The sequence below is a fragment of the Ruditapes philippinarum genome, unplaced genomic scaffold, assembly GCF_026571515.1.
Source record: "Ruditapes philippinarum isolate M1 unplaced genomic scaffold, ASM2657151v2 ctg344_1_1_1_1, whole genome shotgun sequence".
NCBI classification, from domain to species: domain Eukaryota; kingdom Metazoa; phylum Mollusca; class Bivalvia; order Venerida; family Veneridae; genus Ruditapes; species Ruditapes philippinarum.
In genome coordinates this window covers 37,010-56,234 of record NW_026861031.1, presented here as the reverse complement: position 1 = coordinate 56,234, position 19,225 = coordinate 37,010, and the positions used below count along the sequence as shown (strand labels likewise).

Sequence of the window (19,225 nt, the reverse complement as noted above, 5' to 3'; positions counted from 1 at the left end):
ATAATATAAATACATATAAGTGAGATGCAGACATTATGGGTTTCATTGCCAAACTGCGTAAGTGTTAAACATCTTATTTACATAATGTTCAATTACATAGCATTAAAATCACTGAACTGTGAATTAAATGGTAAACATAAAAGAATATTTACCTTTGAGAGGAGTAATAAATATCGCAAATAAATGACATTATGATAGATTCATGCTAAATTTTTCATTGAATTCAAGCAGACGCGCACTGACTGTGACAAGTAGGAATATGTACGCGTTGAACTGATACAAAAGTGCATATTTTGACGTGAGATTTTAATAACGTTTGGTACAATGTTCTGCACTATCGATGTTGTGTATCATGGAACAGTCAATGTAACGATTTATTAAGAGGCCAACGTTGATGGTGATAACATAAAAAAATCCAAAGGTTAAAGTTACTGAAATTTTGCACTGAAACTTTATTGTAGTGAATGTGTATTCAATGGTCAATTTACGATAGTGTAAAGATAATTAAATCATAATGGACGGTAAAAGTATAGCGTCAAAAGGAAGTATGCAGAACGGGTTCGACATGATAATTGAAGAAAGTCAGCCGATGAGAGTTGAAGAAGAACAGAGACAAATTGAAAACATACTAACACACGCAAATGATACAAATATGGATGTTAAATTTGAAGAAGACATAACATTGCCAACAAAAGCTGAAACAGAAAAGCTCAAGTTCACATCAACCTTCAGCACCTATATGACTTTGTTGGGATATACTGTAGGGATGTCTGATTTCTGGAGATTTCCTTTTCTTGCTTATAGAAATGGCGGAGGTATGATTATATATGTATAAATGGTTTATATTTTGGTCAAGATTGATCTTTTTTCTCAGCAAAAAAATCTGTTTTTGTATGACCTTTTTACATATAATCTACCAATTGTGATCCAATCTTAGTTTTGGTTGTGAAAAATTGGAAAAAAAACAATGTAAAGGTAGTTGTAATACTAGTATAAATGTTATGATAATATTTTACGTATTTAAAGGTCAAGATGTGTGATATAATGTCATTTTCAAGTGTTATTTTCACATTTTTTTACAAATTAAATAACTTCATTTTGTATCACTGACGGAGAGGATTTTTCCTATCTCATGCAACAAAGAAACTTGCATCGCTGTGCATGTTTAATACAAGGATATAATTCTTCTTCTAAATTATTTTTTTACTGTTGCACACATGTTTTGTGCGTTTCATATATCATTAACCTTTTTTAATAAAATAACAGCATTCCGTTTCAGGAGCGTTTCTAATCCCATTCGTGGTAATGATAATTTTGTGTGGGTTTCCTATGTATTTCTTGGAATATTCTTTGTCTAAGTTCTCTGGTAGAGGACCCTACAAGATATGGGACATCTGTCCAGTTTTTAGAGGTAAGTATTCCTTGAGACCGAATAAATGACTCAGTTGTCTGATTAAATTTAAATGGTCTAATATTAGTTTAAACATTTTATAGTTTGTTTAAAAGATCCGATATAATACAAATCAAAAATTGACTGCTAACATGATTTCATGTATAGATGAAAATATATGTATGGAGATTTTGAACAATACACCACTCGTCTTCTTAAACTTGAAACATGGGTAAATTGTGAGCTGATTTAATACACTTTGCCCGTTGCGTTGTCGATAGCGACAACACAATTTATATCGTAATGGCCTTTTCGTCTTGTTGTCTTATCGCTAGAGAAACGCGCCAAACGGCGCGTTGGCGGACTATCGTCTTGTTGACCCTCGCTAGCGAAGCACGCCAAACGGCGCGTTGTCGTGCAGCGAGTAATCGCGATGTCGCCCTGTCGCTTTGCTTATATATATACAAAAAGCCAATTCTTCGTTTTTTATGGTGGCGGATTTGGAACGCTTTTGTGTGTCGTGTTGTTGCTATCGACAACACGACAAATAATAATAATAAGCCAAGCGGCAGGGCGAAATCGCGAAAACGAGCCGCCGGATAAAGCGCAGTTTTGGCGTGCTTCGCTTGAGACAGGACGACAAGACGCCAAACGGCGCGTTGATGCACTATAGTCTTGTCGTCCTGTTTCTAATGAAGCACCCCAAACGGCGCGTTGTCACATTGTCGCTTGGCTCAAATCTATGGTGTCTGTTGGTACTCTTTTCGCGTTGCGTTGTCGATAGCGACAACATAACCTATATCGTTATCGCTTTTTCGTCTTGTCGCTGGCGAAACGCGCCAACTCGAAGAATTGGTAATTTGTATAAGGTCAGAAATCCTAAATATTTACTGCATATTTCTTTTTATTAGCGGTTTTCGTACGCAAATTTTACATTATTATGGGGCCTCCGTGGCCGAGTGGTTAAGGTCGCTGACTTGAGATCACAGGTCTCTCACCGCTGTAGGTTCGATCCTCACTCGGGTCGAAATCTTTCATGTGAGGAAGCCATCCAGCTGGCTTACGGAAGGTCGGTGGTTCTACCCAGATGCCCGCTCGTGCCTGAAATAATGCCCGAAGTGGCACCTGGGGTCTTCCTCCACCAATAAAGCTGGAAAAGATCGACGAAAAAATCTCGGCGGGACGCTCTAGGATGACCCGACTGGAGTGTACGGTCGCCCATATGGGCTTTCCGGCGGCGACCTAAAATAAACGCATTAAAAAAATGTTTCGCAATCGAGCTAAAAAATATGTTTAAACAAGTAAGATAAAATTTCTACCAGTTATAGTTGTTACAATATTTACAATTCATACCATCGTATTTTATTCTTATATTTGTCAAAAGGTATCGGTATAACAGTAGTTGCAGCATTTTTTCTGTGGATGATTGGTACCACTGTATTGAGATGCTGGATCATTGACTTTCTTATAAACGCTTTCCAAGATCCACTACCCTGGACACTTTGTACTAATAGTTGGAACACAAAGTTGTGTAAAGACACTCTCGGTGAAGGAAGCTCAAATGCCGATAACCAATCACTTGACGCAATCCCATTATTAAACGATTCTGTGACGTCAATAATGTTTTCCATGACGTCATCTTTGTCCACAGACGTCATGAACGGAAGACAGAATTCTTCAGTGCATGCTATTTTGGCGAATTCTACAGGAACGTTAATGACGTCAGCAGAGGAATTTTGGCAGTAAATATGATTATCATTTGAAACTTTTAAATCATGTAAAATCATAAAGATATATTATTATATAAACCGCGGCGAAGGAGTTTAATATAGCCATGTAATAAAAACGATATAACACTAATGTAATAACACTTTGACGTGACGTCATTTGCGCTACATATAAACATAGCGTTAAAGCACGCTAATTTTAGCGCTACACTATAGGCGCATCAATGAAAAATGACTCATTTTAGTTGTCAACTGTTCTATTTTTGAATATGTGATATATTATTTTCGTGTAGATTCAATTCTGAATTTATTGAAATCTTTGAATAAAACAATAGTATGCTCGCCAGAGACTCGCATAATATGATTTTATTCAACTCGTTCAATAAATTTAGTATTAAACCTTCACTCATTTAATATCCTCTTTTTATCACACACCCGTGCCGATTTGCGACTCCGTAAATATGGTATTGCACGGCCGTGCATATATTTGACGTGACGTCATTAGCGTTATACAAATATACAAATATAATGTAAAGACGCGCTAAATGTTAGCATTTTACTATAGGCGTTCATTGAAAAACGATACTTTATCACTTTAAGCATTCCTTTTTGGGGTATGTCATAAATAAAATATTATATTCGTGTAAAATCAATAAAAGAATATATTTCAAATCATTACTTTGTAGTTTATGCATACAAATTTACTGTACAGATTAAAATAAAACATCAATTAGATATATACTGTGACTCGAAGTGTTGCATTTTAAGCTGATATCTATCTTGTGAATTTTGACTACTTAATAATGAATGCCTAACTTGCAAATGTATTTAGTTTTTTTAATTAAATATTTAGAAAAAACAAGAATTGCAGTATTTCATTGATAAATCGGCAAACTATATCAACTATCTAGTTAATCGACTGTTTATTAAGATAATTTCAAACACTAAATTAGTTCTTGTTTATTAGTTAGCATGTATCACACTGATCTTTACCAATTTAATTTTGCCTTCTCCTTTTGGAAAAAAATTCCCGGCAGCGCCAAGCGTCTGTCGACCTCTGCATTCACTCTGTATATCCAGTTACGCAGCAATGTGCAAATAACGCAGGAATTGAGCAAAAGTAACGCAGAATTGTGCAATTAAGTGGCTAAAACAGGCACCGCCATACGTAAATGAACCAATATTTTTAGTGTACACCACAGTGGAAGAAATGAATTAACGCGCACAGTTCTTAGACATTATACTTTAAACCCCATTAAAAATATTTCTATAAAAATGTTTGTTTTTTAAGATCATTCGTGAAAATGACGACCTGACTAGCGTATTGATGGTGATTTTTAGTTTCGTTGATATCTTTAAATACAATAACATACATATTACTTTATGATTTTTTTAAATCTGGTGTACGTGAGACATTTTCCCATCTGCTTATGTTATATTACACTTAGTTTAGCAGATAAAATGTAATTGACACCATTTTACGAGGTAACGCCAAATAACGTGAATGAAGCACTGAAGCAACGGCGGTAATCTCATTTAAAGTAGCTAAATCTTATTTGTTATACGACACATGTAGTTTACTAGATATGCACGATGCCATTGCTTGAGTCTCACTATATTATGTTGGAAATGTAGATGTGATTTTTATACGCCCGATTGTTATGCACCTGATTGTCCGTCCGTTGGTCCGTCCGTCCGGCCTTACATTCAATGTTATGTGAGCTTCATTCCGTCCATAATCTAAGTCAAAAATAGTATTAAAAATTGAAATAAAACATGTTGTGGACAAATATTAAAACTGGGTATCCTCCCTGTTTAAAATTATTTTTGATTACTTTAAATTTTACTTTCGTACATTAAATTTGCATTCGGGCGTATATTGCGGTGCTCTTGTTAACACATGAAATCAATAAATTATTCAAAGAAACAAAGACAAAAAAACGCTTTTTTGACATACTGCATTTCAGATACCGTGTTTTGGAATTGTCGTCTGGTATTTCTGACCTTACACCCTTTCAGTGGCGTCACGTGATTACTTTAGCTGTGTTACGTATTGTTATAGGTTTTGGTCTTGTGAAAAGTATCAAATCTATAGAAAAGGTTAGACATTAACAATGCGAATTTTAAATCCAAAGTGATCTTTCTACCATTTCAATCATTTTGAAGACTTGAACATATTTTTTACGCAGCATGTTTTTATTTTTTTAAACTTAAATAACCTTGTAAAAAAAGGTTGATATTGGATATTTTGTATGTTGATTTATGATATTTTTTATATGGTAAAAGGTTTTAAAATGTAATAAAATTCCTATTTAACGGTAGGCTAAATACCGATCTAGTTAGGTTTAATACTGTAAATCCATTATTACTGACGTCTTAAATCAAGAAACGAAAACGCCAATATATCGTGTTTCTTATTTGCATAATCTACTCCGTTACTAACGCAAAAGCCAGTATAAATAGGAAAAGATAATTCCTGCAACACGGTCCTTGTCATGACAGTGGTTCGGATAAGTCCCGATATCCGTAACGTCGTATTATCGTCAATGAGTAGGCACTTATCATATTTCAAGCTAAAGTTTAATTCGAAATATTGGTAATCTATGGTGGCATATTTCTGCCACCTGATAATTAACTAGTTATTTACGTAACTAGTTAACCTCTTAATTAACTAGTTGATTAAGAGGTTAACAAGTTACGTAACTAGTTCACCTCTTATTTAACTAGTTAGTTAAGTGATTAACTAGTTACAAAACTAGTTAACATCTTAATTAACTAGTTAGTTAAGAGGTTAACTAGTTACGTATTAACGTAATTAGTTAACCTCTTAACTAACTCGTTAATTAAGAGGTTAACTAGTTAAGTAAATACATAACAAGTTAATCACTTAACTAACTAGTTAGTTAAGAGGCTAACTAGTTACGTAAATACGTAACTATTTAACCTCTTAATTAACTAGTTAGTTAAGTAATTAACTAGTTATGTATTTACGTAACTAGTTAACCTATTAGCTAACTAGTTTATTAAGAGGTAAACTAGTTACGTAACAATTTAACTCTAAATTAACTAGTTAGTTAAGTTATTAACTAGTTACGTATTTACGTAACTAGTTAACTTCTTAACAAACTAGTTAATTAAGAGGTTAACTAGTTACGTATTTACGCAACTAGTTAACCTCTTAATTAACTAGTTAACTAAGAGGTTAACTAGTTCCGTAACTAGTTAATCACTTAATATTAAGCTGGTAAAATAATAAAAGGATGGCAGTTGTAGGCACTAACATGCATTTATTTCCCGTTATGATATTTAATTTTTTGAAAAAATTAACTGTTACGTAACTAGTTAACCTGATTACTAACTAGTTATTGAAGAGGTTAACTAGTTACGTAACTAGTTAACTCTTAATTAACTAGTTAGTTATCAGGTTATCTGGTGGCAAAAATATGCCACCATAGTAATCAAATACATGTACATCATATTAAAATCAACTATAATTTTAGTGCCCCAAAATAGCAGTTTATTCGTTTTTCACTTTAATTGAAACGATCTTGGTTTCCGTGCGTTCCGAATGACAGGTCGCGATTTTGTCCTGTAAAATCACGTGGTACTAGAAATAAATCCGGATCAAGAAATTCCGTAGTTTAGTTAATTTCGAAGAATTGTCATCAAACTTGAATCAACATTACTTAAGGATAGACCATTAAGTTAATAATATAGAGCTTGACATTTGACTTATCAACGACCTTGACCTGGTCGGTCAATATATTTGAATTTTCATTCTATTTTACTGTAACTGTCTATAACTTTATTATTTATGAATGGACAAACTTCGCATTTAGGTACAACATTTATTTAGAATACGATAATCATGTATTATATTAAACTAAATTGACTAAAACTCATTTATTACCTAGACCTTGAGGTTAAATTATTGAATTTACTTTAACTGACTTACTTTGTAAATAATAAGCGGATTATCTACATACTTAGACAAAACAACTTTTTGGACTAGACCATCTGGAAGTTGCACTGACGTTGACGTTGAGCTTTAAAGCACGTCAACAGGCAAGGTCAAATTATTGCATTTTGCTTAAAATTGTCAAAACTTTGCTATGGTTGTACGGATTTGACTTACACTTTGACAAAAAAATGACTTTCGATCAAACAACCATATTGTTTAATTTAGATGTGGATTTGATCTTTAATTGGCATTGATCGTCAGAGTAAAATCAAAGTAAACTTTGATATCAGCTGACCCTAATTTGACAAAATGATCTAAGTTCTTGTTCCTTGATATACAGCTATAAAATCTGGACCATAGGTACATTTTAGGCTGTAAAACTGAACTTTGATGTCAACTGTCCTAAATTTCGACAAAGTGATTTACTTTCTTGTTCTGTGATGTACAGCTAAACAATTTGGACCATGTGCACAGTTTAAGATGTAAAATTAAACCTTGATTTCAGCTTACCTAAAACTCGACGAAGTGGCCAACTTTCTTATCTTTTAATGTACAGCTATAAATTAGGACCATGAGAACAATTTTACATGTAAATTTTAACTTTGATATCTGCTGAACTAGTGACCTACATTGATTTTCTTAATACATCTATGGCAATTTGACCTTATGTACTGTTTTAAGTATAGAACTGAAATTTGATATCAGATGACCTAAATACACTAAGAGGCACTTATAACCCGACACTTACATTATGCGGTATAACTTAGTTATTTGTGAACAGATTTTGTTCAGTTTTTGAACATAAAAAATTCAATATATCATACTCATTTATCTAGAATTTTACTTCCAATTCATTAACAATATAAAAGAGAAAATAACAAAACAAATATGTTACTGCAAAATAAAAAATCACAAGATGATTGTGAATATCGTTACACAATGAAAGTCTCTAAATCCAACTGATTCTGTAAAATAACCAGTTCTAATACTTTCTGTGTCATCCCATGACTATAGCAAAGTGTAAACACCTGTCTCATGGTTATGACGTAGTGAAGGCTTGGGGAATGTTTCTCCATTCCGGAATAAGGGCTTCCCCGACTTCCAGCAAGTCCTGCATTCCAAGTCACCATCTAAACATCACACTTGTCGGCTAAATTGAACGGGCGTGTGAGAAAGCGGCCAAAAGCTCCTCGCAATTTGCTGGAACACGAGCAAGCCCTTATTTAGGAAAGAGAACTATAAGTCAGAGGTGTTTACTTTGTTATAGCCAATTGGGAGGACATAGGATTCATGGAATTCAGAGACTGTTCATTGTGTTAAGATTTGTACAGTCATTTTGTGTTTTTTCATTTAACAGTAGCCTATATGTTTTGCCATCTTTTTCTATTTTTATCAATGAATTGTAAATATAATTCCAAGTAGTACATGTAAGTATGATAAGAGTCCAAATTTGAACAAAATTTATTCAAAAATCACCAATTTATACAGAAAAATGTCAGTGTCGTGTTATAAGTGCCACTGAGTGTATGTACCGTGTTTATATAGCAAAAATTATAAAAATGTATGAAGCATGGTTCGTGACAAGTTCAAAGTCTTATATTAAACTCTAGCTTTCACTGCCGTTTTATAAGATCCATTAAGATAAGACCTTTATGTATATTAAACTCAAATTGACATTTAATCATGCATGGGTCAAATTATTGAATTTTCAATGATTTTTGCTATAATTGGCAGTACCTTTGTAATAAATCAATGAATTATCTTCATCCTTGGATTACATAACCATTCGGGCAAGTCCTTTTAAAAGGCTAAACTGACCTTGACTTTGAGCTTTAAATTACCTTGACCATAAACCTGAAATTATTGAATTCTGTTTTGTTACTTTTGTACGAATTTAATTCATACGTCGACAAATCAACATCTTTAATAATTAAGATGCGGCCCTGACCTTTAAATAACCTTAACTGTCAATGTCAAATGATGATTGCATTTTGATTATATTTTCTTAACTTTGTCAATTATTTATGAAAATAATTCACACTTAGACAAAACAACGATGTGTCAATAGACCATCCTATTGAAATCTTAAAAAAGGAAGAAAAAAAAATCTCTACTGAAAGTAGTTTTCTTTATAAGATTTGCTTAAACTTTTATTTGTTTTATTTGTGAAAAAGTAAAGAAACTGAGCTTTGCCCTTGCCCGGTAGTGCCTGTAGTTGTAAATATACTTTTAATTATTTTAACCCATGATTATCTGTTACGCAGTGTCTTACATATCACTATCATTCTTCCTTTTTTGATGAAGTCTGTTTTATATTTTATGTATGAATAGGTGATATACGTTACAGCCACAGTTCCGTTTTTCCTGACAGTTGCCATATTTATCAGATCGCTGATGCTGCCTGGTTCAAGTCTTGGCATATTGCATTTTATCAATCCAGATTTTGACAAGATTTTACAGCCAAGGGTAAGTAGCAATCTAATGTAAAATAGTTTTGAACGGGTTTCATGATTGGCTGTATTTCATATTTCAGTGTGTAATACCTAATTTGATTGGTAATTGTATATTTACAATGTACTATTTGATTGGATGTACGCTTTGTGACATTGCCTTACGCGTTATTTGATTAGCTGCGATTATTTTTTTTTATTCAGTTCTGATTTGAAATTCATTTTCAATTTGCCGTGTTGGGCTTTCTTTAGGGATTCTGTATTTATCTATTTTTTGCTTTATACCTCATACTTCTGTGAAATTTTCGACTGAAGAACAATTTTGTAAGAAAAGTAATTTATCTAATAAATGGATTTTGATAGGATTATTTTTATCAAAACTACTTCTCAAGTTTCACGTGAGTTCTTAGTTTATACTTAAATTTTTATACCTTTGTCTTATCGATATTCGGAACTGTAACTGATTGTGATCTTGAAATCGTTTTTTTTTCTCTCTCTATATTTCTATACCAGGTTTGGATTGAAGCCATGTTGATGGCTTTTTATACACTGGGTTTCGGTTGGGGAGGTAATATATCACTGGGCTCTCACGCACATTTCAAAGAGAATTGTTTAAGGTAAATATTATTTTCATCTAAACATTGGTCCATGCTCGGTTTTCAGTCCAGTATCTTGTAACAAGTATATTTCCTATCATTTACAACGAGTTAACATAACCGTTTACTGATAAGGCTCTAACACAAGAGCTCTGTCTGAGAGGCTACTCAACATGTTTTGACATTTTGACATGACTTTATGTATTTGTATGTACAAATTTAATTAATGAGTACAATAAGAAATTTGATAAAAATACGTGTATGAATATGAAACAAGGCTAGATGGAGTAAAATATAGATCTGATATGTTTTGAGTCGGAAATCAAAACTAGGCTAGACGGAGAACAATAGTGATTTCATATTGAATGTTTGGACTCAGTCTGGCAAAATGAAAATTAATCGAAAATAATTGAATTTATAATCATTGATATGGGTAGCGGAGACCAAAATTATTGAAAAGATGCATACATATAAAGCTAGAGCTAACTACATAGCCTTAGTAGACACAAAATTGCTATTTCATTAATTTGTTGAAGCTGCATTTTATAGATATGAAAAAAAGACTTAACCGTTGGAATAAAATAAAAATTTGAAAGCTTTCTAACTTTTGTTTGAACCTTTTAACCGATAAGAAAACCCCAAGGTTATATGAATTGTAAAATGCAAATGAAGACTGTGTTAAGGAGAAACTTCTAGAATTGTCCATTATGTAAGAAAATGGACTGATTGACAAATAAAACAAAATAAAAATTGTCCTTGCTTCGGTTAAACAAGGCAAATAATCCTTACGAAACGACAGGAGTTCACAAGAAATCTACGATTGCTGCGCATGGTCGTTTTCATTTGTTTAGTTTTAGCTCACCTGTCACAAAGTGACAGGGTGTGCTTTTGTGATCGCTTTTCGTCCGGCGTCCGTCCGTCGTCCGTCCGTCGTCCGTCCATCCGTAAACTTTTACTTTAAATGACATCTCCTCATAAACCATTAAGCTAATTTCATCCAAACTGCACAGGAATGTTCCTTTGGTGGTCACCTTTAAAAATTGTTCAAAGAATTTAATTCCATGCAGAACTTTGGTTGCCATGGCAACCGAATGAAAAAACTTTAAATATCTTCTTTTAAAAAACCCTAAGAGCTAGAGCTTAGATATTTGGTATGAAACATCTTCTAGTGAGTGTCTACCAAGTTTGTTCAAATAAAAGCCCTGGGGTCAAAATTGGCCCCGCCCCAGGGGGTCATTGATTTTCCCAATATGCATATATTAAAAACTAAAAAATCTTCTTTTAAAGAACCCAAAGAGCTAGAGCTTAGATATTTAGCATGAAACATCTTCTAATGAGTGTCTACCAAGTTTGTTCAAATAAAAGCACTGGGGTCAAAATTGGTCCCGCCCCAGGGGGTCATTGATTTTCCCTATATGCATAGAGTAAAAACTTAAAAAATCTTCTTTTAAAGAATTCAAAGAGCTAGAGCTAAGATATTTAGCATGAAACATGTTCTAATGGGTGTCTACCAAGTTTGTTCAAATAAAAGCCCTGGGTCAAAATTGGCTCTGCCCCGGTGGTCATTGTTTTTTCTTATATGTGTATAGCAAAAACTTTTTAAAAATTCTTTGAAAAAACTCAAATAGCTAGAGTTTAGATATTAAGCATGAAACATCCTCTAGTGAGTGTCTACAAAGTTTGTTCAAATAATAGCCCTGGGGTCAAAATTGGCCCCGCCCCAGGGGTGTCATTGTTTTTAACTATATGTGTATAGTAAAAACTTAAAAAATCTTCTTTTAAAAAAACCAATGAGCTAGAGCTTAGATGTTTAGGATGAAACATCTTCTTATAGATGTCTACCAAGTTTGTTAAAAAAAAGCCCTTGGGTTGCAATTAGCCCTGCCGGGAGGGGGAGGAGCAGGGGAGAGATTATTGTTTTTCATTATATGTGTGTCGTAAAAACTTAACATCATGAAATATCTTCTAATGGGTGTCTTTCAAGTTTGTTAAGATAAAAGCCCTGGGGTTTAAACTGGCCCCGCTCCAGGTGCCTATATACAGGTGAGCGACCTCAGGGCCATCATGGCCCTCTTGTTTACATTTCTTTCTTAATAACATTGTGCCAGAAACAAACCGTTATTTTCTGTATTATACATGTATACACTCGAATATGTACTAAGTTGAAATACATAATCACTTCTATTGAAAATTAAAAAAGAAAAGATTGATGCATATATCTTACTATTTTTTACGGAATGCCGTTAGGGCCATCGCCTATGAATGTGTTGATCTAAAACGCAATAGTCGATAGTACGATGGTGAAAACGCGAAATCACGAAACTACGATGGTGAAAACGCGAAAGCACGATGATGAAAACGCGATAGTACGATGATGAAATCGCGACAGTACGATACTACGATGATGAAAACACGATAAACTATCGTGTTTTCACCATCGTACTGTCGCGTTTTCACCATCGTAGTTTCGTGATTTCGCGTTTTCATCATCGTACTGTCGAGTATCGCGTTTCAGATCAAACCATTCATAGGCGATGGCCCTAACGGCATTCCGGAATGCCGTTAGGGTCATCGCCTATGGATGTGTTAATCAGAAACGCGATAGTCGATAGTACGATGGTGAAAACACGAAATCGCGAAACTACGATGGTGAAAACGCGATAGTACGATGATGAAAACGCGATAGTACGATGATGAAATCACGACAGTACGATGGTGAAAACGCGATAGTACGATGATTGAAAACACGACAGTACGATGATGAAAACGCGATAGTACAATGGTGAAAACGCGATAGTACGATGGTGAAAACGCGATAGTACGATGATGAAAACACGACAGTACGATGATGAAAACGCGAAATCACGAAACTACGATGGTGAAAACGCGACAGTACGATGGTGAAAACACGATAGTTTATCGCGCTTTCATCATCGTAGTATCGTATTGTCGCGTTTTCATCATCGTACTTTCGCGTTTTCATCATCGTGTTTTCGCATTTTCACCATCGTAGTTTCGTGATTTCGCGTTTTCACCATCGTACTATCGACTATCGCGTTTCAGATCAACACATTCATAGGCAATGGCCCTAACCGCATTCCGTAATTTTTCCTTATAATTCATTATGCCACCTAAGTCGTGTGTATGTTTCATTAAATAGTTATAAATGCATTCTAGGCATTTTATTATTTGACTTTACACTGTTTTTGTGAAAATGACATGTGTATATGAAAGACATGTTTGTATAATAGCATGATTAGCATGATAAATATTGGATGGAAAGTTATGCAATATTTAAATACTGGATACTTTTTAGCCAATATTGGACATTTTCTTCACTTGTCTTAGTTCCATGAACAGATGCAAGAAAAATGACATAAACATGATTTAAAATTAGCTAGGTAATCAAAACGTCAACATGTTAAAATGCGTGATTTTGTCCTCTAATTTTCATTTCGTTCGTCTGGACATCAACAGAAGAACTGGAGTGGATATGAAACCCACTTTACTTTTCTAGTTCTGTTTTATGACATTCATGAAGAATACATATTTCATTACATGTAAAGATTTTAAATACACGTGCATAGTAGTTATATATCTGAAGCGCTCAAACTTTCACTGGTATTTACAGGACATCGATAATACTTCCCCTAGTTAACCTGTTTATGGCAGCATTCAGTGGATTAGTTTGTTTCTCTGTTCTTGGTAACATGGCTCATAGTTATGATGTTGATATCACGGAAGTTATCAATGCAGGTAATATAGCTTAATAACAATGAGAATAATATAATTATCAAAACTTTGTGTATGACAAAATGCGCTGTTCACGAATTAAATACATTCTTAGACATTAAAAAGTTGTTAGATGAGTTGCAAATTGTTTTGCTAAATTGCTTGAACATTTTTGGCACCATTCCTGTTATATGTTGAGCTTCGGATAAAAGTTTAATAGCTCAACGTGCTGTTTTCATATGATGATAAAAGATAGGACAGTGTGCACTTTTGTCTTGATGAGTGACTATCAAATCAGTTGCTTTTTTCTAATGTTTACAGGCATGTCAGTTGGTATAGTAGCCTACATTACGGCTTTGTCATCACTACCGTTCACGCAGATCTGGTCTGTCTGTTTTCTAGCAGCTATAATTCTAACAGGAATTAATGGATAGGTAAACCATAGTTTTCTGTTACCATGAGTTTACTTTGAATTCGGATAAAATTACTTTTTTTATGAATTAAGAGGTACGTGACCTTGTATAGATAAATAGAAGAGCCCGTGCTATGTTAACCCTACTAGATTGGTAAATATTCTTTAATTAGTTCTTATCAATCATAAATACTACGAACAAATGCACAAGTATTCAAATTGAAATGAACGATTTAAGAAGCGTTGATTTTCAGTCTCTTCGTATCAATTACTCCGGCAATTGACCGATTCCAACACTATCTAATCAGCACTCTGTTACACTTTGAAACTCCGATGCTCAGGAAATGGTCTTAGATGTTTATAAAATTCATTTCATTTCATGATTTCAGTTGGTTCCTATGGACATGATAATGCAGCTGATAGGAGATGTTTTCCCGAGGGTACGGCGCGGATTTCGGTTCCACGCACTTGTTGTTACAACAATTATTTTCTTTCTCTTTTCATTGCCTACGTGTACTGGGGTAAATATGTTTATATTTCATAGCACACACTGTAAACGTCCTAAACACAGGGGGCCAACATTTAATAGATCGCAAAAATACAGTGTTTCAATTAAATATACTGTCCCACTTACAATTGTTAGAGCAATTTTTATAACACTATTTTATTTTGAATGCATTGCTGTGTATGTCTTAATCTTTAGAAATTATGTAATAGAAAGAGCACCGAAACACGAGGTTATCTGATTTGTACGAGGGGGCGTAGCCCCCGAGTATTCATCAGATTACCGAGTGTTTTGGTTGTCTTTCTCTTTTGTAATCATAGTCAAACATACAAACACGCTCCTGTTGTCACAATATGAAACCCCGGCAAAAATGAACCAATGAACGAACATTCTGAATATGATATTTCTGTCGCTTTCCCTTTCTCTGCCGTCACAATTATGTAAACCCCAGCAAAAATGAGCCAATCAATGGGCATGTTCTGGAGTGCGGGTAACTAATACCCGCACTCCAGTTAACGCACTGTGCATGTATATGTATACGATGTAACCCTGACACATTTTCAACAGAAAGGTCTACAAACTATGATACAATTATATGTTAGTGCCTTGTAGTATATTTGATGTTGCCTAATGTCAAGAAACTAAACGAAACATAAAATATTATGCCGATTCTTAATTGCTTGAAATGGTATAATCAAAATACTGTTATACCTTTCAGTTATTAAATTATTTCTTGTCGTTTCATGCAGTCGTCTTTTACAGTATCTTGGGTATATCAAACATAATTAGGAACATATGGATGCTTAACCCTCATATGTACTACCGGCAACCATGGAAGTCGTTCGAAAATCCACATACAATTTAATTTTTAATTGCAGCAAATTTTGATGAACATCATAAGGTTTATTATCGTGTTAGATTGCATACGAAACGAAAAAGCACTTTTATTTCGGGTAGCGTCGCAAAGTCCTCAAAAACGATTTGAATCGATTTCCCCTATGTGGACCAAGGCGTGAAAAGGTAGCTTTGTGTAGAAAATGCAGTCTCTATTTTTTTTATTCAACAGTATTGTAACTCATATGTTGATATATTTATAAATGTTCATAAATGATTAGCTGTATAATAGCCTGTATTGCTTGCCAATGTTTATGAAAATCTGATAACTGCTCTTCTGTTTATATTTAACAGGCAGGTGTTTACATTTTCCTATGGACGGATTGGTACAATGGTGCCTGGATTGGTCCCATAGTTGCATTTATTCAGCTTGTGGTCGTTGCCTGGGTGTATGGTTTGTATATTTGACAAATTTTGATTTGATTACTGTTTTGGGATATATTTTCGAATTTACACTATTCTTAACCGAGAGACTGTACACGGCGCATATATATTGTGAAGTTATGTTAATAGTCGGAATATGAGTTGTGGAAATGAGATTATCCGTCGTTAGCTCGTTTAAATTCGGCAGCACTCGGCATTTTGCATTGCCACTAATCATCTTTTTCATTCTAATCATGCTCACGTTTTGTTGTTGTTGTTGTTTTCGTTTTTATACATATTAATATATTATGATAAATGAAAGAATATGCCAAATTTTAAAACTTTTGAACATTGGATATTTATATTTGAAAAATTCAAATGCTCTGATTATTGTATTGTTACATAGTAATTGATATTGCTTTTCACGTAAAAATGCCGGAGTATTTTTTCTAGGTATGGATAGATTTAGTGACGATGTACATATGATGATAGGCAGGCCTATACCTGGACTTCTTAGGTTCCTTACGGCATTTATAACACCTTTAATTGTCCTGGTAATTATTACATATGATACCATCTATAGCAGAATTATATTTTTTTATTTATTTACATTTTTTATTGAGACTAGATGTAGGATTTTTCAGATTTGACATTGTTTTCTTCAGATCAATATCAAATCAATGTACCATTTTCTTGCCTCAATGCCGGCCGGTGCAACTTTTTTTCTAAAACCGAAGTTTTGAGGTTAAACTTGTACATATCAAAATCTTCCGATGTCCCATTCAGTCTTAATGCTTTGAGGGAGACGTGCTCTATAAACGTTTCTTTCCTTTCTTAATTTTAAACTTAACCGTTGTTGTTTGTTGAAATTACAAAATATTGCTGGTGTGGCGTAATAATCACACGGGCGTAATATTACCACGGTTTATACTTTTTGAAAAAAAAAAACTATTCTATAACTTTGCAAAATAGTATGAATCTTAAGCATAGAACAATTATTTCGGAGCATGTATTCGAATATTCTGCCAATATTTATTTTCCTCAGAATTTATGCGTGATATTGCACAAAATCGTCCATTTGCTTTATCAGGAACAATCTTAAAAGCCCATTTTACCTCAAAATGCCGATATTTTTTAAGATTCTATATATATTTATCGTGCCTTGTTACAGTTTGAAGAAAGTTTTTCAATGCACATACAGCTGAACCATCTTTTACTTCATTTGTGTTTTAGAAATTTGTAAACTGAAAGTGATTTCTAATTTTTGTATGAATATTAATAAACAACCTTTCACAATTGCTCCCTTTATTCCGAATTAATTCACAATCCGCTCAGTCACAGATATTCTATGTGTAAACATTTGTAGCCATATCAGTCATTTCCGAAGCTTTATGTGCCTTTGAATGTCATATTTTTATAATATGTGAAATATTTACAGAATATTACCGCTCTTATAGAAAGCAAACTTAACATTTACCAATATATTTTCCTTCAGATTATATTTTTGGTAAGTTGTGTGAAATATGTACCGCCGTCATACGGGAGTTACACATATTCTTCAACAGCTCGAGTTATGGGCTGGCTGAGCGTTGCTATAGTAATGAGCCCCATGGTAGTTCAAGGACTTTACACAGTAAATACATCAAAGGAGGCTTCGTATTGGAAGGTATTAGATTAATTCAACATATTTTTAGAACTAAAAGATAAGCATTTTACATCATTTTCTCAACATAGATGTTAAATATTTGGAGACATTTTCAATGAGTTTGGAATTTGTAGTAATCTTTATGTGCAAGAGATTTAGATTTTTTGGCTTTTCCATATAGGAAGCAGAGTTTTAGTGTTCTTACATATTTGAGGTTTTAATTGTTTTCAGAAACTAAAGCAACATCTCAGGCCCGTAGAAAGCTGGGGACCATGTGAAGAAGAATTTCAAGGACAGTTTCATAGCAACAAAGCTAAATATAGAAACAGATCATGGAAGGATCTTATATATTACAATATGTTTGGCAAATACCCGGCGCCATGTCCAATATCTACGAACAAAAACCAAGAGCTGGATTGCTTAAATAAATCTTGATGTAGACTTATGAGTATGACACGTGCATATCATCATAGAACATTCATTATCAGACACATGCCCGTCTTTTGATTAAAACAGTTGTATATATATTTTATTATAAAATAGACCCAGTGTTAGATAAATAATGTAATGGTTTGGTTTTCCGTTTAATTGTTAATAGATTACCGGTACTCATCAAACAAATTTATATTTGTAAATGATGTGGATTTTTTCTCTCAATCGAACACAATTTCTTTGTTCAGTACCTATGCATGTTCATTCTATGTATGCTAATTAATAAACTTCTGGATTTCTTAAATACTAGTAGCTTATAAAATATAATACATGACATCCCCTCACTATAAGCCAAAGCTAAGGCATGCCAAAAACAAAGTATAAGGTGTTATGATGCCTCAGAAACAAGAACGATGTATATTATTTTCCTTTTTTTTAGAAAGTTTTATAAAATTCAATGTTTGAAAACATGTTAGATACTTATGAAGATGCTAAAGAAAGTAGCTGAATGTGACTTTATTTGTCATAAACGAAGGAAAACCAAATATTTCACAGTTTTAATACTAAATCACTATATCTGAGTGTATTAAGTACTAAAAAGTACAACAGACACAAAAGATGGTTCATGTAAATGGCTAATGAGTAACTTTTAAGTTTTGGAAACTATGAGAGAAAACAAATGGAGCTTATGAGAAATAAGAATGAAAGAGTTTCTGGGGCTTTTGTAATTTTGTAAACTACTTTTCAAACAGCAACTTTAACTAGACGTGGACATTATTTCAACTGTAGAAGTCCATTGTGTGTCTGTCGTATGTGAGTACACAAGGAAACGTTCAAGATTTTGAATTTTGATTTTTGTACAAGACTTATAAAGAGACTAGATTGTTTTGTAAGGAAACAAATTCTTCCGTGAGAAACGATGATATTTGTACAAAAATTACGTCATATCTTTTTTGTTTTGATATTTGTTGATATTTGTTCGTTTTTCATATGGCATATTATATTAAGGGAACTACATATTAAAGTTATAATACCGTTCAACGATGATATTTTACCCTACAACTTAGTTTTCAGAAATTATCACCTAAATCATAAGTATATCCTCATTAATGATGAAC

General features: G+C 33.5%; 1 protein-coding gene across 1 annotated transcript; it reads left to right on the top strand.

Moving 5' to 3' along the window:
* Positions 1 to 236: 236 nt before the first annotated feature.
* LOC132714311 (sodium- and chloride-dependent glycine transporter 1-like) lies at positions 237 to 18,110 on the top strand. Its single transcript, XM_060697154.1, has 13 exons — positions 237 to 815; positions 1,280 to 1,411; positions 2,775 to 3,132; positions 5,085 to 5,217; positions 9,410 to 9,544; positions 10,042 to 10,145; positions 13,756 to 13,880; positions 14,178 to 14,284; positions 14,658 to 14,789; positions 15,962 to 16,061; positions 16,484 to 16,584; positions 17,526 to 17,696; positions 17,907 to 18,110. The coding sequence occupies exons 1-13, from the start codon at positions 515 to 517 to the stop codon at positions 18,108 to 18,110; spliced, it is 2,103 nt and encodes a 700-aa protein (XP_060553137.1). The 5' UTR covers positions 237 to 514.
* Positions 18,111 to 19,225: the final 1,115 nt, after the last annotated feature.

Bases quoted from the DNA above. Each gene is read 5' to 3' on its own strand.
- LOC132714311 (XM_060697154.1), top strand. From the start codon at position 515: ATGGACGGTAAAAGTATAGCGTCAAAAGGAAGTATGCAGAACGGGTTC. The intron at 816-1,279 runs GTATGATTATAT...ATTCCGTTTCAG, and splicing joins TGCTTATAGAAATGGCGGAG to GAGCGTTTCTAATCCCATTC. The intron at 14,790-15,961 runs GTAAATATGTTT...TATATTTAACAG, and splicing joins CATTGCCTACGTGTACTGGG to GCAGGTGTTTACATTTTCCT.